Raw genomic sequence first — 25,274 nt, 5'->3', positions numbered from 1 at the left:
TAGTAGCTTGGGATTAAGTGCAGGTATAAGGTATTGGGAGATCAAGTGGCTGAAGCATTTAGTCACTATGGCAACAGTAATAATTATGATTACATTTGGTTTCTTCCAACAACCCTTGAAAATATACAAGGGGAAAAAATGAAATTAAGAGTTATGAAATACAATAAGAATACACATGGCAAATGAGAAGTTCTCTGTGGCAATTTTGAAAGAGTGTCACATCTTTTTAGATGCAGGGCATATGTTATGGAGGACTAGCCCACGGTCTAAATATAACAGTTGCAGAGATGCAAAGCCACTTGAAATCTCAACTCTTCCAGGTCTCTTAAGCCAGGAAAATGATGTGGAATGGGAAAAAAAGAAACCCTTAGTCAATGAGATGGGAAGATGGATGAAACTGAGAATGTTAAATCCCTAAATTCATAAACCTCAATGCCCAGTGAAGGTAGACCTTCTTCCTCTAGCTCTCAGGTAATCAGCCTAACAGCCCTACTGTGACTGCTCCTGCATGGTTTCCTCAGAAGTTAATAAGAACTCATGTCAGTACCTACCTCTACCATCTCTCATTGCTTCTAGACTAGGAAAAGGTAGCTCCCAACACAAACAGAAACATAAGATCCAATCCAAAATGGGAGCCCTGGTAGTACAGTGGTTAAGCGGTTCTCTGCAACCCAAAAGGTTGGCTTTTCAAACCCATCAGCAGCTCTGTGGTAGAAAGATGTGGCAGTCTGCTTCTGAAAAGATTTATAGCCTTAGAAACTCTATGAGGTAGTTCTACTCTATCCTATAGGATTGCTATGAGTCAGAATCGACTTGAGGGCAACGGGTTGGGTTTTGGGGTTTATTTATGTACAGAACTTTAATTATTCTTCATAATAATCCATATTTCTGATTACAGGAATCTATGTAATTTCCCTAAGATAACACAGTTAGTTAGGAAGTGGTCAGGATTTTGAATATAGTCTTTTGGTTTTCATCCCATATTGGTTATCTATTGCCACATAACAATATTAACAGGAGCTTAGTTGCTTAAAACAACATACATGTATTACTTCACAGTTTCTGTGGGTCAGGAGTACAGGTACAGCATAACTGGGTCTTCTGTTTAGAGTCTCTCAAGGCTGCAGTCAAAGTATTGGTGTGGGCTACAGTCTCACATGAGGCTTGACTAAGGAGGAATCTGTTTCTAAGCTTACCAGGTTGTTGGCAAAATTCTGTTCCTTGTGGTGGTAGGACTGAAGTCTTCAATGTCTTTCTGGCTGTTAACTGGAGGCAAGCACTATGCTTTTAGCACTTGTAAGTTTTGTTGATTATTGTTGACTTACAGGGTATCATTTTTTATCTTTAGCAAGCCTTACATATCATTAATATATTCCCAACATTCAAACACAGGCCAACTGATATTTTCTTTATCCAGTAGTTACATACTCTGAGCAAAAAAACACAGACATGACAAGTTTTTTTTGCTCTATAAGAGTTTGACAAGTAGTTGTCCAGATGCAATATGTATATTAAGTTTAGCTGAGATATACAGTTTATAAAATTGTAATCCAAGAAGTATAAAAATCAAAGAAGGAGAATTTGAATATGAGAAGAGCCTTGCTTTAGCGCGATAAACTTATAATCTGAATTTTATTCAATAACAATGTCTTAGCTAGCTAGTGCTGCTGTAACAGAAATATCACAAGTAGGTGGCTTTAACAAACAGAGATTTATTTTCTCAGTTTAGGAGGCTAGTAATCTGAATTCAGGGTGCTGGCTTTAGGGGAAATCTTTCTCTCTCTCTGTCAGTTCTGGAGGAATCTTCATGTAGTTTGTCATTTCTCTCCCCCATCCCTACTCTTTCCCTTGTTCAATCTCTTCTATTTCTCAAAAGAGATTGACTGAGACATATCCTATACTAATCATGTCTCCTTAACATAGCAAAGATAGCCCATTCCCAAATGGAATTATAACCATAGGCATAGAGGTTAGGATTTATAACACATATTTTGGGGGGACATAATTCAGTCCATAACAAACAACTATATAATAGCCATGCTAACTGTTCAACTGAAAATCTGACTTTTTCAAAATTTATTTTAATAAAATAATATACTTTTAGGAGCTATTTTTGTCTTTATTGCTAGGAGAGGAAAGAAGTGGAAAGCCATGGATGCTTCTGGCTATATGATGTTGCTAAATATTCTTCTAGTTGGCTTAAACTGGAGAAAAAAATGTTGGAGAGTTTTTACGCAATACATATTGGTTACATGACTTTGAATTATTAACTGCCTTTTTTTTATATATATATAGCAGACAAGTGGTGGGTTATAAGCATAGAGTGTTTTTTGTTTTGTTTTTTTGTTTTTTTCATGTTTGGGTTGAACCCAAACAGTCAATTACTCTGCATATCCATGCAGAATTTACTCACTTAGCTTCATTGTATTAGTTTAATTAGAAAGGCAATGGAAGACTGTCTTTCTAGTGGAAGTGACCCCCCAACTACCACCTTCACAGTATTTTTAGAGAATGATCTATTTATGTTATAACTCCCTATTTAAACAAGCAAATACATTTTTCAGAAAGCACATTAAATGTCCAATTACTATTTATTCTATATAATAAGTGTATATATTTATTATTTATAATAAGTATAAAAATATATATATAAATGCGCTCCCTTTCTAAATAGAAAAACATTAACAACAATGACGCTATCCATAAAAAAAACATTTACTAAGTCTTTTTTGTATGCCAGGGACTGAGATCAGAATTTCAAGAGTGTTACCTCCTTCAGTCATCATCACAGCCCAACAGGCTCTTCCTTGGTGTAAATTACCTCATATACAACTAGCAAGTAGGGAAATGAAGTTGATGTAATGAGGAAGTTGTATTGATTCGTAAGTCATTTTCCATTATATACGTATATATATGCAAATTTATAAATAATCTGGACTTTTTTTTTTTTTACAATTAGAAAGTGTTAACTATATAAGATCTTAAGAAAAAAGCTGAAAATCTACTGAAGTACCTTTGTCTAGTACCAGTGTGGTCTGCATTAGTGGCTCCATGAATGCCTGTGGTTAAGGAACACCTTGATAATCCCTCTGGCGGAGCTCTAAGTACACATGAAGGAGCTGGAAAGATGGTCTCTGAATTAAAGCAATAGATTAATGAAAAAGGCTAAATTTTGAATCAGGCTTTCAATTTTGATAAAAATGGTCTCTATGACAAGCAATGACCCACAATACAGAGGAAGAAGCACAGACCTAAATATTTAAATCTTTTGAAGATTGACTGACTAAAAACGCTTGGTGAAAAGATTAATATATTCAACTGTGACAATATTTTATTGTGATTGTGGTTGTTTTGGTTTTTATTAGTGCTCTACATACAAGAACATGAGTTTTATTTGTTAAATTCAGGAGCAAATACAGAATGTTACAGCAGAAATGCCTGTTTTATTGTGGTACTGGCTTTATAAAGAAGATGAAAATTGAGGGTCAGTGAGGTTAAGCCATTTATTCATTTTTCACACAGATGGTAAGTGGTGGATCCAGTATTGAATTCTAGATCTGTCAAATCCAGGGCCTCTTCTCTTCTACATAAGCATCAAACGAAGTTTACTTTTTCCTGATTGCCACCCATCTTTATTATGGTGAAAGGAAATTTTCTTATATGGAGAATCCCATCTTTGGGTACCACATATTCTGTAAGTTCCTTCAGGGTCAACACCTGTTGAAGAATTGACCCTTTTTATTATCATGAAATACATCTCTTTACTCCTGATAATATTCCTTGTTTTTGTCTACTTTCTCTGATATCAGTAGAGCTATTCAGCTTTTTCATTAGGGTTGAATAGTACATATTATTCTATCCTTTTTAATTTTAGCCTATCTGTCTTTATATTTTGAAACCCTGGTGGCGTAGTAGTTAAGAGCTATGGGTGCTAACCAAAAGGTCAGCAGTTCTAATCCAGCAGGCGCTCCTTGGAAACTGTGGTGCAGTTCTACTCTGTCCTATAGGGTCGCTATGAGTTGGAATCGACTGAGTGGCAATGCGTTTTTTTTTTTTTTTTTTGGACATTATATTTAAAATGGAGTCAAGAATGAAAGGGGCTAAGGAAAAGGTTTTTACTGGAGGGAGGGAAAGCTTTCAAAGCGAGAAGAGGCACAGAACCAGATTTTCCAAATATGACCACGGTATTCTGCTGGTGAGCTGCTTGCCAGCATTGTTGCAGAACCACCAGCTGTCCAGGTCCGGAAATGTTAGGGCCTGTAGAAGATGTAGTCCCCATTGCTGTGATGGAGTAGTGAAAGAGCTCCTAGCTCAGTGCTAACCTCAGCTTGGGTATCCACTCTTCTCTTAGAGATGGAGGGGACAAGTGGGGGGCAATATCCAGGCATGCCAGAGTGAAAACGTAGGTTAATTTTTTTTTTTTTTATTATTGCTCCTTGTATCCTGTCAGCATTAGCTGTGCTCTTGTCCCTCTGTCTTTCAAACGTTTGATCTAAAGTAACACATTGTATCATATTCTTGAGAAATTTTTGCTATGTGTATGTAGTATTCTGATGAAAGAATAGCTAAGCTCTTCCTTTTTCCTTTTTTCAGCACACTAGCACTAGAAATACTTATTGCTGAGTTTCAACCATGGAAGAACACAACAATAATCTGAGAGCAAGAAAAATATTTAGTCCTCTCCATGAAATTAAAAAAAAAAAAATTAAATGAAAAATAATTCCAGATACAATGTTTTTATTCTATGAGTTGAACAGTGGTTAATATAACTATTACAACTTGCTCTGGTTATAGTCGAGTTGCATTATAAGTGAGAACTAAATGCCTTCTTACCTGAATGTGCCTGCTTGGTGTATATGGATATTATAAGGATGCTTGCTGTTACTACTGTTAGGTGCTGTTGAGTCAAGGAATACACATTAATGTTAGTTTACGTACCTATTGTATGTTTCTTAATTTTTTCTGAATCAGAAAATAGAATCACATTTAATTTCTTAATTACATCTTGAAATACAGGCCAAACAATTTTCCAAAGGTCAAATGTGTGAAGTTTTTGCAAAGAAGTACATACGCGGGCCTTGAAAATATTCTTATGTTGCTAGTATATGAAAAGCGGTATGGTGAGCTGCGGCTGCTTACCAAAATGTCAGCAGTTCAAATCCACCAGCCACTTCTTGGAAGCCCTATAGGGCAGTTCTACTCTGTCCTATACGGTCACTATGAGTCAAATGCACTCAATGGCGACAGGTTTGGGGTTTTTTTGTTTAGTATATAAAAAAAAAAAAAAAACTAGTTCCAGTATATAAAAAGTAGAAGAAAATACCCACCAGTTAGATAAGTATGTATGTGTGTGTATAAACATTTAGATTTGTTATTATAAAAGAGTGATTCTTTTCAACATTTCTTAGGCAGATAAAACCCATTAATAACAATATGATAAGGAAATCTTATAGACCATTATTATTATTACTAATTTCGTTTAAAAATCTTCTAAAAAAGCCCTCCCCTTACTTATTATGCATTGGTATAACTTTCAGGTTATACCAATGCCTTAAGAAAATGCAGCTGATAAATTTTGCATCATATTTTTTCAAACCAGATTTCCATTTATGGGTTATGTATATATTCCTGTATTGTAAACTGAGGCAATAAGTTCTCTATATATTTGCCACTTACTCTAGTGTATTTAGTAGGGCACATTTTTATTTACATGGCCACAGCTCTTCTGTATGCCATAAGTTTAATAAAATAGATCAGTTGAAAATGATTCCTGTAAGTACAGTGCATTATTGTTTGACAAAAGGATCTTTGTGGGGTGAGGGGAGGAGATTTGAGTTGCATCAGCTCTGAATAAGGAAGACCGAAGAAGAGTTTGACACCTTTGAATTGTGGTGTTGGCGAAGAATATTGAATATTCCATGGACTGCCAAAAGAATGAACAAATCTGTCTTGGAGGAAGTGTGGTAGAAAGCTCGTTAGAGGCAAGGATGGTGAGACTGCATCTTACATACTTTGGACGTTGTCAGGAGGGATCGGCCCTGGAGAAGGACATCATGCTTGGCAGAGTACAGGGTCAGCGGAAAAGAGGAAGACCCTCAATGAAGTAGATTGACACAGTGGCTGCAACAATGAGCTCAAGCATAACAACGATTGTAAGGATGGCGCAGGACCGGGCAATGTTTAGTTCTGTTGTGCATAGAGTCGCTATGAGTCAGAACTGACTCGAGGGCACCTAACAACAACAAGTGCTGTTTGCATCAACTTGTAAAATGCATGGGATCTTTAACAGGGTAGGAAAGATTAGAGACATACTCTCTTTGCAACTCTTTTTCAACAAATGTCTGCAATTCAGCTTGCTGAAAAAATAATACAAAAAGAGACATGGAAATGCTACATTGGAATGTGTGCTGTTCTAGTCAAGTTCTGGAGAAATGTTTTAAAGAAGAATGGCTCCTCTTGTGTGCCTGCACACTAGTTTTGTCTTTCACACTAAGCTTTACGTTTTATGGATCTGCTTTAAGATAACAGAAGAAAAGAAAAGAAAAAAGCAGCTCTTACCCTTGGAGACACCACTACTTCTTTATCTCTTCCATTTTCTTCCTCCCTATTTCGGGCATATCTCTTTTCATATCAGGAGTCTTACTTAGTGAATTGAAGCACCAGGCTCTGTTACTACAGGCATTTCCTTTTGTTCATGGTAAAATTCAGTGATAACTCCTGTGAGAAGTGATGGTCAGAGAGAGAAACAGATTCATGTTGTTAAAGGAAAACAAGAAATAGATGATGAAACTCACCAAGGCTTTGAATTGCTGCCTCCCAACTTCCTTTCCCAAAAATATAATTTATAAGTAACCATGAAAGTATTTTTGCCTTTTTGACAAAGGACATTATCTCATACTAGATATAAAATCAAATATTTTCTGTCTTAAAATAAATTTTGTTAGCCAGTTGGTGTTTGAGCACGTGACCTTTGAGAAAAAGTGCATACGAGTACAATGTGTTTTCAAATAACTGTCTTTGGTTTGCAGGTACGATTATAGTGGACAACATGCTGATCAAAGGAACTGCTGGAGGACCAAATCCCACCATAGAACTGTCTTTAAAGGACAACGTGGATTACTGGGTGTTGTTGGATCCTGTTAAGCAAATGCTTTTCCTGAACAGCACAGGCAGAGTCCTGGATAGAGATGTTAGTAATTTTTCTTTTCTTTACCTCTTTGTTACAACTTCATTATAATTTAATTATCTGCATGGGTTTGTTGATTGGGCATAAAATTGCCTTTATATAATTTGAGTTTATTTCTGTCTACATCAACAAAAGGAAAAAACACAACTTCTTGTTAACTCCTTGGAAAAAGAATGAGAGAGAAACAGAATATCTGTGTCTGGAAAAACATTATATACCCTTCGAGCATACTGGAAGTTGTTAGATTTCCCAACAAGGAGAAAATACAGTACTTAGAAAAAGGAGCCCTGATCTTTGAAAAAAGTGTAATCCTAGCCATAATCCATGTCTCTCCAACAATAGCAAAGTGTAAAAGTGCCACTTAGGTGTTGACTTCAAGACAAAAAGTTTGTGAGTGAAGTAACAGGTGGGTACACTTATAAACAGAAAGTGTTGGCTTATCACTTCATCCCCAAGTGTTAATATCCTCTTTAAAACAGAGTGTGGAGTAGATGATCTTTTAAGCAGTTTTATTTCTGTTTTTCAGAGTCTTTAAGAACTGTGTGGTGAGGAAGACAGTACATACTACTACCTCACCAGGATGTTCTGTTTTTTATTACTTGGGGAAGCCCATAATTCAGCTAAGTAGTGGTAGATGTTAAATGTGGGTAGCAGTGGAGAATAGGTATGGTAGGATTGAGTTCAACATAGGCTCCTCCCCACCAAAATGAATTACGTTGATCCTACTCCCATCCCACCAATGACTCCTCACTACTTCTTTTCATCAGGACACCATTCTTCACGTACCACAGTTCACACCTTAGTCTGGGTGTCTGAAAAGGTAAAAAATGGACTGACGACATTTCAGAAGAGAAGGCTTGGCTTTGTGAAAGTAATATTACAACCTGTCTGGTTGCAAGCTTCCACCAACCTGCATTACTCACAGGACCTTTTCTTTTTTTTTACTTTTTTATTCTGCTTTAAGTGAAAGTTTACAAATCAAGTCAGTCTGTCATACAAAAATTTATATATACCTTGCTATGTACTCCTAGTTGTTCTCCCCGTAATGAGATAGCACACTCCTTCTCTACCCTCTATTCCCCGTGTCCATTCAGCCAGCTTCTGTCCCCCTCTGCCTTCTCACCTCTCCTCCAAACAGAAGCTGGCCACATAGTCTCATGTGTTTACTTGAGCCAAGAAGCTCACTCCTCACCAGTATCATTTTCCAGTCCAATTCTTGTCTGAAGAGTTGGATTTGGGAATGGTTCCAGTCTTGGGCTAACAGAAAGTCTGGAGACCATGACCTCTGGGGTCCTTCTAGTCTCAGCCAGACCATTATGTCTGGTCTTTTTATGAGAATTTGAGGTCTGCATCCCACTGCTCTCTTGCTCCCTCAGGGGTTCTTTGTTGTGTTCCTTGTCAGGGCAGTCATCATTTGTAGCCAGGTACCATCTAGTTCTTCTGGTCTCAGGCTGATGTAGTCTCTGATTTATGTGGCCCTTTCTGTCTCTTGGGCTCATAATGACCTTGTGTCTTTGGTGATCTTCATTCTCCTTTGGTCCAGGTGGGCTGAGACCAATTGATGCATCTTAGATGGACGTTTGCTAGTGTTTAAGACCCCAGACACCACTCATCAAAATGGGACACAGAATGTTTTCTTAATAGATTTTATTATGCCAGTTGACCTAGATGTCTCCTGAAACCATGGTCCCCAGACCTCCACTCCTGTTACTCTGACCTTTGAAGTGTTTGGTTTATTCACGAAACTTCTTTGCCTTTGGTTTAGTCCAGTTGTGCTGACCACTCTTGTATTGTGGATTGTCTTTCCCTTCATGGAAAATTGTTCTTGTCTACTAATCTAATTAGTGAATACCCTTCTCCCTCCCTCCCTCCCAAGCTTAAAACCATCAAAGAATATTTTCTTCTGTGTTTAAACTGTTTCTTGAGTTCTTGTAATAGTGGTCTTATACAATATTTGTCCTTTTGCAACTGGCTAATTTCACACAGCATAATGCCTTTCACAGGACATCTTTTACTGGGTCTTCATTAGTATTATCTAGATCATAGAACTTTTATGTTAGGAAACTGTAAAGTATTCATCTATTTTATACCACTGATATACTTTTTTTCTTTTTGTTTGTTTTTTTTCTTTTAAAATCACCTAATAGATGATATACAATTATTTACTGGTTCATTAGTAAATTACTTTCTTTTTGGAACCATTTTTTTTCTTATTTTGATATTAAAAGCACAACTTCTAGGTCATAGCTATGAGTAGAGAGAAAGAATACCTACCATTATTGATAAACTGTGTTTCATCTCCCAGCCTATTACATTGTCTTAATTTTAATTACTTGCCAAACATTATCTTCACTTTTTAAAAACAATATCTGTTTTATTAATATAATTATTTTATTTCTGATAATAACTGCAGTTTTTTTTTTTTTTTTTTTACATTGGCTAAAGTGCAGTATTGTGATGGGAACACTTTTAAAATTTATTTGACCCTAAACTAATAATTGCAAAGTGCACAAGTATCATTTCAAGAAGCATCCAGGCTGGTTCTTGAAATGATTACTACAGTAATCAAAACTGATTTGCTTTCTATTCGAACTGTTATTTCTTATTAGGGATGCTTTAGCCAGGTAAAACTTACAAAGATAGTTTGTATGCAAGAATTTGTCAGATGGCATCCACCTAATTGAAATTAGTTAAAGATGCTGGAGACTAGATATCTGAACTTTTTAAATGTTAAATGGATATTGCAGGAGAAAACCTGAAAGAAAAAAAGAAAAGCTCACTGGCAATGTATTTGTCATTTGGTAATTTGGCAAACTCACTTGTTGAAATATGGCAAGATATTAAATAAAACATCCTCTGAGCCTTAGCGATATATGAATTTAAGCCTGTAGAGTTATGGGTTTTTTTGTTTTGGGTAGTTAAGGAATGTCATGCCAAAGAACTAATATCACTATTGTGTACAAGTAGTGTCACCTGGTAGTGAGGGTTACAAAACATGAATTAAAATAGATGCAGGGCTTGCGCCTTCTGGAAGTCAAGGCATTTTTAGCTTTTTTTGTTTTGCTTTGTTTTCAAGTGGAATTTGTGTTCATGATTAAGGAGTCAGAGATAAACAGAAGTTACACTTTTATCTTTTTTTCCTGACAACATAGACACCAGGTTACATAGACTTCAGATTGCGGGTCTTGCCACAGGTAAATAATCTTTCAATTTCTCTCAGTCTCAAATTGCTAAAGAATCTTGCATTTCAAAATTAGAAATTCTAAATGCAATTGGAGCCCTGGTTATACAAATAAGAAAAGGAATATTTATTTACCACATACATGTTTGAAGAGACAATCTAGCTGGAGTAACTTGCTCTAATCTTAATGAGTTTTCTTTAGATATTAGATACCTGTCACATTTTCCATCACAGAAGAAAGTCTCAATTCAACTTCTTATTTTACTGTAGTTCACTGTGTCTGACATAAGCTTTGAATTTTGAAATTTCTTATGAATCACTTTTTATGTAGCTATACTGCTTTTTGAAACCGTAGTGGCGCAGTAGTTAAGTGCTATAGCTGTTAACCAAAAGATTGGCAGTTCGAATCCACCAGGCACTCCTTGGTAATTCTGTAGGGCAGTTCTACTCTGTCCTATAGGGTCTCTATGAGTCGAAATTGACTGGACAGCATTTTTTTTTTTTTCAGTAGTGCTTTTAGGGCTTTGTTCATCAGAGTGTAAATGCTTTTGTGCTGGAAATTCTCAAGCCAGTGCACGTCTGCTTTGTGCGAAGCATAAGCCATTGCTGCTAGACATATCATGTGGTAAATTTTTCTTTAAATCCAAATCTAATCAAAACTGGAAATTATAGTTTAATTATAAAATAATATAAGTTCATAGTAAACATGGAAGAAAATAAAAGCACATATAAAGTAATTTTGCCATCTGGAGAAAAGGACTTTTAATATTTATCCTGCCATATATTATTTCATGCATATATGTGTGCAACCCCATTAACCATTACCATTGAGTCAATTCCGACTCATAGCGACCCTATAGGACAGAGCAGAACTGCCCCATATGGTTTCCAAGGAGTGCCTGGTGGATTTGAACTGCTGACCTTTTGGTTAGAAGCCTTAGCTCTTAACCGCCACACTACCAGGGTTTCGGTATAGGTGTGTAGGTTCATATATATTTATACAAGTTTTCAATGAAAACTGGATCATACATTATTATACATTAGGCTTCCAGCCTTCTTTTTATACATAATTTGTAAAACAAAGACTTCCCTGTGAATGAATGAATGAATATATATAATCATATTTAATGGCCACATACTCTTCATTGGATGAGAAAAAAAAAGGAATATTTTTAGAAATAATCTCCTATATTGGACATTGAGTTTGTTTGTAGTTCTTGATGATTACAAAAATACTACAGTGAAAAAATATACATACATCTTTGTATACTTGTCCTATTATTTTGTGAAGATAAACTCATTTATCTTCATTAAATTATTAGATCAATGATTTATATGAATTTTACTAAACCGTCTATATTAATATGTTTTCAGTATAAGCAGAGTTTTTTTCTTAATCCAAGATGCCATAGAACAGATTGGACTATTTTATAAGGTGGGTCGTATCCCTGAAAATCTCTGCAAGCTTGAGACTAAAAACCATTTAAAAGTACTCTTTAGAGGTTTTCTTGAGACAGTTTGAGTTAAATTTTTGCCCAAATTCTTTGGGTTGTTCAATTTTTTGAATATAGTGAACCCTAATTAAAAAATGTAAAGGCTTTGAATAGCAAAGCAGAGCCAATGATCAGGGTTCAACCCTACTAATGATTGCCAGATTTCTATATTGTGATCATTGGGCTATAATTTCCTTAATAACTCATTTTGAAATATCTATTAATTATTCTAAATATCGCATATAACTACTTGTATTTTCAGATATGTACTTCTTCTTCAGGCAAGTTTTTCTGCAAATATACTCTTCATTCTGTAAAGTTTAATTCTGAAGGACAGTCATCAGATTGGCCATTTCCTTTAAGTTGGTTTCTTTGTTTTAAAATGTTTTGTAGAACACATTATTTATTATTTCCTTTCATTGTCTCGCAGTTTGTTAAACAATAAACTTTTTTCCAATTTGTAAAGGTAGTAAATGCATAGGAGGAAAAATCAAGATAAGAAATGTTCATTCCTATGAGGACTGCATAAACTTTGCTTACATTTTATGAAAGATAAAATACATCCTTATACAAATTTGTTAAAAATTTATTTTCCCCAAATTATTAAGCTCTCCAAGTGATATTGTTTTTAGAAAAACCCAGTTCCCCTTAGGCTGAAGATACGTGCTATAAGCTGCTCTGTTTACCTCAATAATCTCCTTACAAAAGTTGAATTTACATGTTGAATCCTAAGTAATTCCCCGCAAAATTCATGACAAAACTTTCTATTTTTTTAATTTTATCTTTCTTTAAATCATAAAATTCATACATATAAGGGTAAATTAAAAAGTATTGCTACAAAATCATAGACACCTTTATTAAATAAAAATATCAAAATGTGAAGCTATTGTTTCTTGATGTATCTTCCATCTAGGTCCATGCGCTTCTGAAAGCGGTATTTCCATCTCTTCTCCTCTCTGATTTACACCACGTCAAAAAGGCAGCTTTGGCATCCTTTAGGGACTGAAACTGTGTTCCTTTTATATGTTCTTTGAGTTTGGGGAACAAAAAGAAGTCCGAAGGGGCAATATGAGGGCTGTAGGGTGGATGGGGTGAGATTTCCCAACAAAATTCTTGGAAGAGAACCCTTGCCACAGGTGCACGGAAGTGATGGAAAAAAAAAAAAAAAATCCCCAGTGCAACTTTCCTGGCCTTTTACTCACCAATGCACTTTTCAATTTTTTTTGAGGTCTTTCTGACCTTCTTTAAAAAGCTTGATCCGTCTAAAAACTTTTGTTTTCTGTGGAGCAGCATTCTCATGAACATGTTGAAAACTTCAATGATTTGAGAAGATGTCCACTTGAGTTTTGTTAAAAATTTGGTCTTAGCTGTGACCTCAAAATCATTTTTTTCCATGGCATAAAAAGTGTCCTTTTATTTGTTTATTTTTTTGAAGGAACCCTAACGAGACTAAGACAAGTTTATTGCTGAGAGAACTTGTCTGTAGCCATCCACTGATCGCAGAGACATGTTTAAACACATTCTGTTGGGAAGAAACCCATGCATGTATGAACTGAAAATCTAGTAGCAACACTTTTTTACCTAAACTTGTGTTTGCTGAAAAGTGTTCTTCACTTACTTCCCACTCCCAGCCCCACTTTCAAAAATAACTTTAATTAACTGCTGGTGTATATCATTCCTGAACTGTATCTATGCATATCAAAATCTATACACACACACACACTTGCTAATATACAAGTATATAGGCACATATTCAGAGTATTATGCTAAGCATTGCTTTTTTAAAAAAAAATCAAGAGAATAGGTTGCATGTCTAGGTATATATGAATGTTAGTTGTTTTAATTGATTTTCCCTACACAATTTAAATGCAGCTTTCTTTCCTCTTTGTTTCATGAATGAAACAATTAAAGAGAATTAGGGAAGATAAAATTAACCATGACTAATTTTTCACCAGTTATGAAAAATAACCCAAAATTTCCCTAATACATTTCTAAGGGGTTCAGAGTCCCCAAAGTCTCACTAATCGACTTAGTAGAACTGTGTCTGATATATTTATGGCCTTCTTGTACAGCAGCATAGAAGCCACTTCAATGCAGGATTAAATTGTGTGTTATATATATTAGCTACAGGGAATTCTTGCCTTCAGTGTGATCCATTATAGTTGGAATTTATTGCCAGCTGTGTTCTTTTTGTGTTCTGTCCATGGTACTTTCGGTTGCACAGGGAGCCAAAGTTGAGAGTGACAATGGCTCCACGTGACCTGATTGTACCTAATTTATGAGTACTTAGAGGACTAAGTGAGGGCTTAGTGCATATTGCATTTGATCCACTATTTCTAACAATTGTGATCTGTCTGTCCCAATGCCAAAGTGCAATTAGAAGTTGAGATGGAATGGTTTTATACATTTTATCTGCAATATTAAAAAGATAAATAACATTGGAAGACCGTAATACACCTGACTGTCTCCCTAAAGGTGTGCCAAGGGCTAGTAGTGCATATATTCTGTTTTTACTTGGTTATTGAAATATGCAGCACTATTCTGAAAAGTCTATTAAAGCAAGCACCTTAGAAGTGGTAAATATGGAGATCATCTAATTCAAACTCTCTCCAGAAAACCTCTAAAGAGTCTTTTTTAAATGATCATTTAGCCACAAGCTTGCAGATTTTCAGGGATAGGACTCATTTCAAAAACAGACAATTTTATTCTGTGGCATCTTGGATTAATAGAAAGCCCTGCTTATAATGAAAATACATGCTTTATAATATTTTCATTACACTTGTTTTTCCTTGTCCTTATCTCTGCTTTCTGGAACTAGAAAGATATCAACTAGTATACCTCATTATAACAACTATTAAGATGTTTGGCAAATCTTATCTCTTTAACTTAAACATCCTCAAATTTTATTACACTTTCTCAAGGTGTTCATATTTTCCATCCTATCACCCTTAAAATGGTCCCTATTTTAACCTATTTCTGTGTCTGACACGTTTATTAATGAGTGTAAAGTTTGCCTTAGTGTTCCAATAGGCTGGTTACAGTGTTGACATGTACAATCAGCTTTCATCATCATACTTTCATGATTTTATTTTCATATTAATGTTTGTTGCTCTTTATTACATTTAAGTGATTTAGCTATTTTTCTAATGTAAACAGAGAGGATAAATCGATTGCTGTGAAAATATGTCACTTGTAACTTATTATTCAGACATTAAGATATTTTTGAACCTTGCCTTTTGTTATAAAATGCATTATATGCCTTTCTGAACTTTGTGACATGCCCAGATTTCATGCATATGACTTTAATGCCTTCATCGTGTCAGCAATTAAAAACAAAACTGGATCAATATTAGAACACAAAGCCATATGGCAGTTTAGTATATGTTACTGATGCTTCAATTTATTCTTTGGGTTTAGGTGTAATTATTCAGCCAGGTATAAAACAATTCAACTACCTTTTTCTTTATTAATCACAAAAAATATCTTGAGACTAAACAATGTTTAGCTTCAATTTAGTTCTAGAGTCTACAGCATTCTTCTCACTTACAAAAATGGTATGTGGAAATTTTATGGGACCTCCTCGGCTCCCAGTGATCTTTCCCATATCTTAATTGATTTAAATCAAGTATCTAATAATTTAACTTATAATACAAATGTATTGGTCCATATTTTATAGATTCCATATTTTGTACCTTTTAAAATTTAATCTTTTTTAAATAAAAATCATTTATATCTATAATGTGTTTCACAAGTGCCAGGCACAATATTATCCCATGTAATACAACAATTCTATGGCATTAGTAAAATTATTATCCCCAATTTTAGAGATGACGAAACCAAAGAGAAATTTTGTGATTTTCTCTCACTCATACAGTTAGTAAATTGTGGGACTAGGACTGGAAACCAAGCCTTATATCTCCAATTATTATTTACTTGCCTGTTCTAAGCACAATGCCATTTACTGGGTGGAAGGACATAATTTTAACCAAAATAACACCCAGATTTTATGGGGCTTTCAGCCTAGTGAAGAGAAAGTAAGATGAATAAACCTAAATTTAAAACATCTGATTATAAATTATTACTTAGATCAATTATCCTATAGACTTACAGTGTAATACTGTTAAAACATATGTATAACATAGCTATATAGTAGTACACACCAAAATTGTAAAGTACATTTTTTTCAGTCATGAACATATAACATTTTAGTAGAAATATAAACACAAAATTATACAATCTGTCTTACACAAGGATTTTATCATCAATGCAATGTTTTTTTATAAATTAGTGGTTCATACTATTGCTTCTTTAGCTTTTGAAGAGACAAAATTTTTTTCCTCCCACCAAATCTCAGCATTAGTTTTGTTATTGTTGCAGTTAGGTGCCATAGAGTCAATTTGACTCATAATTTGTTACTACATTCATTATCAATCCTGTAACCATGAGCACCATGATACCTGAGGCTCTATGCATTGAGATATGGAATTGAACAATGAAATAATTCTATTTTTCCTTATCCTTAAATTGTGCAAAAAAGATCAAATTTTCAAAGATTTATAAATAAACAAGTATAGAAATGTTTATTGATGATAAATTAATTGTTTTGACAGTGATGAGAAGTTTCAGTTTCAACTGTTTTTAAACAAGATGCAATTTCTACATTGCAGCCACCAATGAACATACACTCTATCGTGGTACAAGTCCAGTGCATCAACAAAAAAGTCGGCACTGTTATCTACCATGAAGTGCGAATTGTGGTGAGAGACAGGAATGACAACTCACCCACGTTCAAGCATGAGAGCTACTATGCCACTGTGAATGAGGTCAGTTTCTCTCTACTCTCTCTTGCAGTATTTTTGTTGATCTATTTAGTTAGCTGTATATTATAGATGATTTGAAATGATCGCAATATAATTATAGGCTTAACTACAAATACCAAGAAAATATTTTTAACAAGTAGTACTTTAAAAGAAATAAGGTCTAGGATGACATGTGATATGATTTCGGAAATTTGCTTTGCTAAAGGAAAGATATTAATTTATTTATAATAATGACGAAATAAAAATTGTTATTTTTTAACACCTTAGAAAATCTAATTCCTGAATCCACATCGGTGCTTACTGAGACTCAACAGGAGTTATTTATTCTCATTGCAAGAAACATTATACTAATGCTTTTCTTTGTTTTGATTTCCCTTTGTGAATCAAAATCATGAGCTAAGAACCCCCTTTTTTTTTTTCTTTAAACCATGGTTATTCTATTTTTTTTTTTGCTAATACATTAAGTTAGAAAATATTGAGAACCTCTGATTAAGAACTTTGCTGCTTATCAAAAAAGATTGTCAGTTTGAATTCACAAGCTGCTCCTTGGAAACCCTACAGGGCAGTTACACCCTGTCTTATAGGATTGCTATGAGTCAGACTCATCTCCAGGGTAATGGGTGGGTATGTGTACTTTAGATAATGAATAAAAATGAATGATATTGATGTGGTAGTCCATATTTTAGCAGCTCATCTTTACTTCCAAAATGACCTTTTAATCTTTAAAAATATGTACCGTACCTAATGGGGGAATCAACATGTTTTGGGTATTAAACACAGCATTGGAACATTTTTTTCTCAATATATTTTTCTCAAATTATTTAAATATGTATTTAATATATCTCAACTTCTATTAGAAAAAAAGAAATGAAATGGTGTTTTACATAATCTGCGTCTTAAGTTTATATTAAAATGAAAGAAAACAAACTTCTCTTTTAAATTTAGTCGCTATGAGCTGGAATCGACTCCACAGCAGCAGTCTTGCTGTTGTTTTTTTTGGGGGGCGAGGTGGTGAGAGGGGTTCAGTTTAGTAGTACAAGTTCAAAAAAAAAAAAAAACCTGTTGCCATCGAATTGATTTCGACTCATAGTCCATTAAAAACTTTGAGCTCCTTTTGTGTAATAGGTTTCTGCTGGAACAGAGCTTAAATATTCACCATTTAATTAATTTGAAATATATATAGATGGTCTTATTTTAGCACCTGAATTGTACCCTTTGAATTAGATTTTTCTTTGCATGCTACTTTCATTAAATATAAACTGAGAGTCAAATTAAATCTTAGGCAACAGAGCTAACTGTAAAATCTTGTACCATATTTAACTGCTCTTAGGTACTCTTCTTTCGTTCATTTCTCTTTAATGAATTTAATAGTGTGCGGTTTGGATTTCAGAACATCCTATGCACTTTGGCTACCCCCATTCTCTCCTCCGATTTTTTTAGTAGCTTGTTGAAAGAAAAGTCTTTCTCAAATACTATTTTAATTGTGTCACTCTCCTGTCCAAAAATTGTGCAATTTTTCATTGTTGTCAGATAATAGGTCAACTCCTTTGGCTTACTTTCAAGGTCTTCCATAATCTGACCATTTGTTAATGTGCTCTTTACTTCAAATTCTCTCTGATAATGCCTGATACTGTTAACATTAGTTTCATCACATCTCACAAATATTTCCATTTCTTGGCCTTTGTGCTTACCATTCGTCTTACTTAGAATTTGATTCTCCGTACCTTGCAAGTATCCACGCTCCACTGATTGTTTAAATTTAGTTGAAAATCAATTTCCATGGAGCCCTCCCTGACTGTTCACATTGATTAGTCTTTGCTTTCTTCAAACACCAAACTCCTACAGCATTTGGACAAACGTCAACTAGAGTGATATAATTTGTATAAAAGTTAAATATTTTGAACATTGATTTGAGAGTCCAAGATTCTTTAGCAGGCTGTCCATATATGATTGAAAATGATACCTTTCTCTAAGTGCATTTCCCTGTAGCCACCTGAGACAATCCTACCCTACTGATACTATAATTATATCATCTGTGGTTTAATTATCCAGAACACGTGTACCTGATCATATTTCCCCCACTCAAAGATGAACATTTTGCTTATACTTCCTCACATCTATTTTCTTTAAAACAAACAAACAAACAAATAAAAAACAAAGGCTTATTTACACCTCAAAACATCAGAATAAGACTATCCCTGAGTGGTGCAAGTAGTTTACACCTGGTCACCAAAAGATTGACCATTTGAACCCACCTAGAAGTCATCTGCTTCCATAAAGATTACTGCCAAGAAAACCCTATGGAGCAATTCTACTCTATAACATGCAAGGTCTCCTAAGTCAAAAGCAACAAAAACAAGATCAGCAACGAAATACCATCAAAACACAAAAGTAAAATTTACTTTTTCATCCTTTGCTTATTTGAGTGGCTCTTTTTTTTTTTCCATAGTAGTAGTTCTTAATTTAATTGTCCTGTATTATGGAGCAAATACATCATATACATATACATATACATATACATATACATATACATATACATATACATATACATATACATATACATATACATATACATATACATATACATATACATATACATATACATATACATATACATATACATATACATATACATATACATATACATATACATATACATATACATATACATATACATATACATATACATATACATATACATATACATATACATATACGTGTATGTGTGTGTCTACATACATGTCTGTCTCCTCTATCTGCAATATTGCCTGTAAAATAAAACTAAATGAATTAGGTTTTAATCTATAACACATTGAGAGTTTTCATAACATTTTACATTTGGTACAAAACATACAGTTAAGGCCAGAAAGATCTAAATGTTAAAAAAAAATTACTTATGATTTAATAAATTGTTGTTGCCAAAATATCTCACACTTCTTTAAAATTTAAAAGATAGGTATAAAGTTATCATCACGAATTTATTAAAGAAGCTTCCAAACTTAAGTTCCTAATTAGTCACCTACACTGATGAAATTACTAAAACCTAAAACAGTGCTGTGAATTGCCTATGTTACATAATATACTGGTCCCAAAGTTGGAAATAAAACCTAAGTCCTTTTGAATCATCGCTTCATTACTTACAAATAGAAGCGTATTATACTACGCTTCCTTGTATCTGATTTTAAAAATAAACTTCAGGGTTTATATTTATGTTATCATATCTTAATATTATAACATATCATCACTATTGTAAATATATGAGATGGTTAGCCTCTTATACACTTTCGTATGTACATTCTTCTATTAGTGTGTTGAAAATTTACCAAAACTTTATAAATGCCTGTATCTAAATGACTAGAAAGGATTATGACAAGGATTATAATTCTCTTTAGTATGTGTGTGTGAACAAGACTTAAGGTATTACAAGTATTTTTATCTCTGGCTAATTGGAGAGTCTCAACTAACTTTGGACAATTGTATCACTAAGCAATTAGTCCAGCTGGCTTGAAGACCGAATTGGACAGTACAGTTGTTGCTAAACATTCTTAAGCAATTTTTGGAGGATAAATCTTCTGGACAGTGCTATCTTTAATAGCACACGCATTCCAGCCACAACAATTCCTTTTGACATAGTATTAAAAATAAACAGGGCAAGTAAAGGCAGAGATAATATTTTGGGGGGCCTGCAAATAATTTATCTCAAGTTAATATAGAGGTTATATTTATCTCAGTCTTTTATGATCTCTTCACAAATGGGGTGATTTTTTAGTCAATATTAATTTGTTCTTTTTATCACCTTGAATATCACTTTAAATGTAGTTTGCTGCTGTGACATGATATGATTTATTGAAGATAATTGGTTGCCACTTTCTGGAAAAAGCTTTCCTTGTGTTTCTCTTGACAGGCTGATGATTTCAGTCTTTTCTTAGAAATAGAGAGAGAGGGGATAAAAAAACCTCTAATAGCATGTTTTAGCTATTGAAATAAGTAAAAGATGCATACACACACATTTACTGAGACGTAAATACGCAGTTAGTGGGCACTGTGCAAAGATTTTTGTTTTGCGTATTATCTCATTTAGTCTTCGTAGTAACCTTACTGGATAGTGCCGTTCTTGTTAAAGATATAAGAAAATTGAGGCTTAGGAGGCCACACAACTTGCCCAAGGATGTCGACTTGGTAGTAGAACTAGGACTTAAACGGAATTTTGTCTACCTGGAGAAAATGTGCTCATAACCACCACATTGTATGTCTCTCAATTTAAAGATAAAACAAATATCTAAAGGGAAGCTCTTACTTAAAGCAGCATTTATAATGCTGTGACCACTAATAGCTTCTTTTGAAACCTGTGCAGTCTTAGTAGGTTTTAGTTAGATAGTCTGTCATAGAAGAAGTACAACCAAAATGTTCCTTGGAAGCAAGGATGGCAAGGCTTTGCTTGACAGAATTTGGACACGTTATCAGGAGGGACTAGTCTCTGGAGAGGGACATCATGCTTGGTAAAGTGGAAGGTCAGTGAAGAAGAGGAAGACCCTCTACATGATGGGTTGACACAGTGGCTGCAACAATGAGCTCAAACACAGCAACAATTGTGAGGATGATGCAGGACCAAGCAGTGTTTTATTCTGTTGTATATAGGGTTGTTATGAGTTGGAACCAACTTGACAGCACCTAACAACAACAATACCTAATATATCTAACAGTAATCAACCTCAACTCTTGAGAATAATGCTGAGTATTCACCATAGCATATTTTTTTTATTTTTTTAGGATAAGGTTCAATTTTTTTTTTTTTTAATTTTTATTAAGCTTCAAGTGAACATTTACCATTCCTATCAGTCTGTCACATGTAGGTTTACATACATCTTACTCCCTTCTCCCACTTGCTCTCCCCCTATTGAGTCAGCCCTTACAGTCTCTCGTTTCCTGCCAATTTTGCCATCTTCCCTCTCTCTCTATCTTCCCATCCCCCCTCCAGTCAAGAGTTGCCTACACACTCTCCCGTGTCCACCTGATTTAATTAGCTCACTCTTCATCAGCATCTCTCTCCCCGCCACTGACCAGTCCTTTTCATGCCTGATGATTTGTCTTCGGGGATGGTTCCTGTCCTGTGCCATCAGAAGGTCTGGGGAGCATTGTCTCTGGGATTCCTCTAGTTGCAGTCATACCATTAGGTGTGGTCTTTTAGTGAGAATTTGGGGTCTGTATCCCATTGGTCTCCTGCTCCCTCAGGAGTTGTCTGTTGTGCTCCCTGACAGGACAGACATCGATTGTGGCTGGGCACCAACTAGTTCTTCTGGTCTCAGGATAATGTAGGTCTCTGGTTCATGTGGCCCTTTCTGTCTCTTGGGTTCTTAGTTGTCGTATGACCTTGGTGTTCTTCCTTTGCCTTTCCTCCAGGTGGGTTGAGACCAATTAATGTATTTTAGATGGCCGCTTGTTGGCATTTAGGACCCCAGGTGCCACAATTCAAAGTGGGATGCAGAGTGTTTTCATAATAGAATTATTTTGCCCATTGACTTAGAAGTCCCCTCAAATCAAGTTCCCCAGAACCCAGCCCCTGCTCCGCTGACCTTTGAAGCTTTCATTTTATCCCGGAAACCTCTTTACTTTTAATCCAGTCCAATTAGGCTGACCTTCCGTGTTTTGAGTGTTGTCTTTTCCTTCACCCAAAGCAGTTCCCATCTACAGATTGATCAATAAAAAGCCCTCTCCCTCACTCCCTCCCTCCCCACTTTGTAACCACATAAGTATGTGTTCTTCTCCGTTTTTTCTATTTCTCAAGATCTTATAATAGTGGTCTTATACCATATTTGTCCTTTTGCCTCTGACTCATTTCGCTCAGCATAATGCCTTCCAGATTCCTCCATGTTATGAAATGTTTCAGAGATTCGTCACTGTTCTTTATCGATGCGTAGTATTCCATTGTGTGAATATACCACAATTTATTTACCCATTCGTCCGTTGATGGACATCTTGGTTGCTTCCAGCTTTTTGCTACTGTAAACAGAGCTGCAATAAACATGGGTGTGCATATATCTGTTTGTGTGAAGGCTCTTGTATCTCTAGGGTATATTCCGAGGAGTGGGATTTCTGGGTTGTATGGTAGTTCTATTTCTAACTGTTTAAGATAACGCCAGATGGATTTCCAAAGTGGTTGTACCATTTTACAATCCCACCAGCAGTGTATGAGAGTTCCAATCTCTCCGCAGCCTCTCCAACATTTATTATTTTGTGTTTTTTGAATTAATGCCAGTCTAGTTGGTGTCAGATGGAATCTCATCGTAGTTTTAATTTGCATTTCTCTAATGGCTAATGATCGAGAGCATTTTCTCATGTATCTGTTGGCTGCCTGAATATCTTCCTTAGTGAAATGTGTGTTCATATCCTTTGCCCACTTCTTGATTGGGTTGTTTGTCTTTTTGTGGTTGAGTTTTGACAGAATCATGTAGATTTTAGAGATCAGGCACTGGTCTGAGATGTCATAGCTGAATATTCTTTCCCAGTCTGTAGGTGGTCTTTTTACTCTTTTGGTGAGGTCTTTAGATGAGCATAGGTGTTTGATTTTTAGGAGCTCCCAGTTATCTGGTTTCTCCTCATCATTTTTGGTAATGTTTTGTAATCTGTTTATGCCCTGTATTAGGGCTCCTAGGGTTGATCCTATTTTTTCTTCCATGATTTTTATCGTTTTAGTCTTTATGTTTAGGTCTTTGATCCACTTGGAGTTAGTTTTTGTGCGTGGTGTGAGGTATGGGTCCTGTTTCATTCTTTTGCAAATGGATATCCAGGTATGCCAGCACCATTTGTTAAAAAGACTATTATTTCCCCAATTGACTGACACTGGTCCTTTGTCAAATATCAGCTGCTCATAAATGGATGGATTTATATCTGGATTCTCAATTCTGTTCCATTGGTCTATGTGCCTGTTGTTGTACCAGTACCAGGCTGTTTTGACTACTGTAGCTATATAATAGGTTCTGAAATCAGGTAGGGTGAGGCCTCCCACTTTCTTCTTCTTTTTCAGTAATGTTTTGCTTATCCGGGGGTTCTTTCCTTTCCATATGAAATTAGCGATTTGTTTCTCTATCCCCTTAAAGTATGACATTGGTATTTGGATTGGAAGTGCGTTATATGTATAAATGGCTTTTGGTAGAATAGACATTTTTACTATGTTAAGTCTTCCTATCCATGAGCAGGGTATGTTTTTCCACTTAAGTATATCCTTTTGAATTTCTTGTAGCAGAGTTTTATAGTTTTCTTTGTATAGGTCTTTTACATCCTTGGTAAGATTTATTCCTAAGTATTTTATCTTCTTGGGGGCTACTGTGAATGGTATTGATTTGGTGATTTCCTCTTCGGTGTTCTTTTTGTTGATGTAGAGGAATCCAAGTGATTTTTGTATGTTTATTTTATATCCTGAGACTCTTCCAAACTCTTCTATTAGTTTCAGTAGTTTTCTGGAGGATTCCTTAGGGTTTTCCATGTATACGATCATGTCATCTGCAAATAGTGATAGCTTTACTTCCTCCTTACCAATCTGGATACCCTTTATTTCTTTGTCTAGCCTAATTGCCCTGGCTAGGACTTCAAGTACGATGTTGAATAAGAGCGGTGATAAAGGACATCCTTGTCTGGTTCCGGTTCTCAAGGGAAATGCTTTCAGGTTCTCTCCATTTAGAGTGATATTGGCCGTTGGCTTTGCATATATGCCCTTTATTATGTTGAGGAACTTTCCTTCAATTCCTATTTTGGTTAGAGTTTTTATCATAAATGGGTGTTGAACTTTGTCAAATGCCTTTTCTGCATCTATTGATAAGATCATGTGGTTTTTATCTTTTGTTTTATTTATGTGATGGATTACATTAATGGTTTTTCTGATATTAAACCAGCCTTGCATACCTGGTATAAATCCCACTTGATCAGGGTGTATTATTTTTTTGATGTGTTGTTGGATTCTATTGGCTAGAATTTTGTTGAGGATTTTTGCATCTATGTTCATGAGGGATATAGGTCTAAAATTTTCTTTTTTTGTAATGTCTTTACCTGGTTTTGGTATCAGGGAGATGGTAGCTTCATAGAATGAGTTGGGTAGTATTCCGTCTTTTTCCATACTTTGAAATACCTTCAATAGTAATGGTGTTAAGTCTTCTCTGAAGGTTTGGTAGAACTCTGCAGTGAAGCCATCTGGGCCAGGACTTTTTTTTGTTGGAAGTTTTTTGATTACCGTTTCAATCTCTTTTTTTGTTATGGGTCTATTTAGTGTTCTACTTCTGAACGTGTTAGTTTAGGTAGGTAGTATTGTTCCAAGAATTTATCCATTTCTTCTAGGTTTTCAAATTTGTTAGAGTACAATTTTATGTAGTAATCTGATATGATTCTTTTGATTTCATTTGGTTCTGTTGTGATGTGGTCCTTCTCGTTTCTTATTCGGGTTATTTGTTTCCTTTCCTGTATTTCTTTAGTCAGTCTAGCCAGTGGTTTATCAATTTTGTTAATTTTTTCAAAGAACCAGCTTTTGGCTTTGTTAATTCTTTCAATTGTTTTTCTGTTCTCTAATTCATTTAGTTCAGCTCTAATTTTTATTATTTGTTTTC

At 35.0% G+C, this 25,274-nt stretch overlaps 1 protein-coding gene across 17 annotated transcripts in view; it reads left to right on the top strand.

The window, feature by feature from the left end:
• The window catches only part of PCDH15 (protocadherin related 15), an 853,216-nt gene that overhangs the window by 257,303 nt on the left and 570,639 nt on the right, over window positions 1-25,274 (top strand). For all 17 annotated transcript variants that reach the window (XM_064269614.1, XM_023546967.2, XM_023546966.2 and 14 more), the window contains 2 exons: window positions 7,029-7,189; window positions 16,528-16,683. In XM_064269614.1, coding sequence (XP_064125684.1) covers window positions 7,029-7,189; window positions 16,528-16,683 — 317 coding nt within the window. The remainder of the gene's footprint in view (window positions 1-7,028; window positions 7,190-16,527; window positions 16,684-25,274) is intronic.

Source organism: Loxodonta africana, chromosome 16 (genome assembly GCF_030014295.1).
Source record: "Loxodonta africana isolate mLoxAfr1 chromosome 16, mLoxAfr1.hap2, whole genome shotgun sequence".
In the NCBI taxonomy this organism is placed as follows: Eukaryota; Metazoa; Chordata; class Mammalia; order Proboscidea; family Elephantidae; genus Loxodonta; species Loxodonta africana.
The sequence above is the reverse complement of the archived record's forward strand: the minus strand, read 5'-3'. Positions and strand labels throughout refer to the sequence as shown.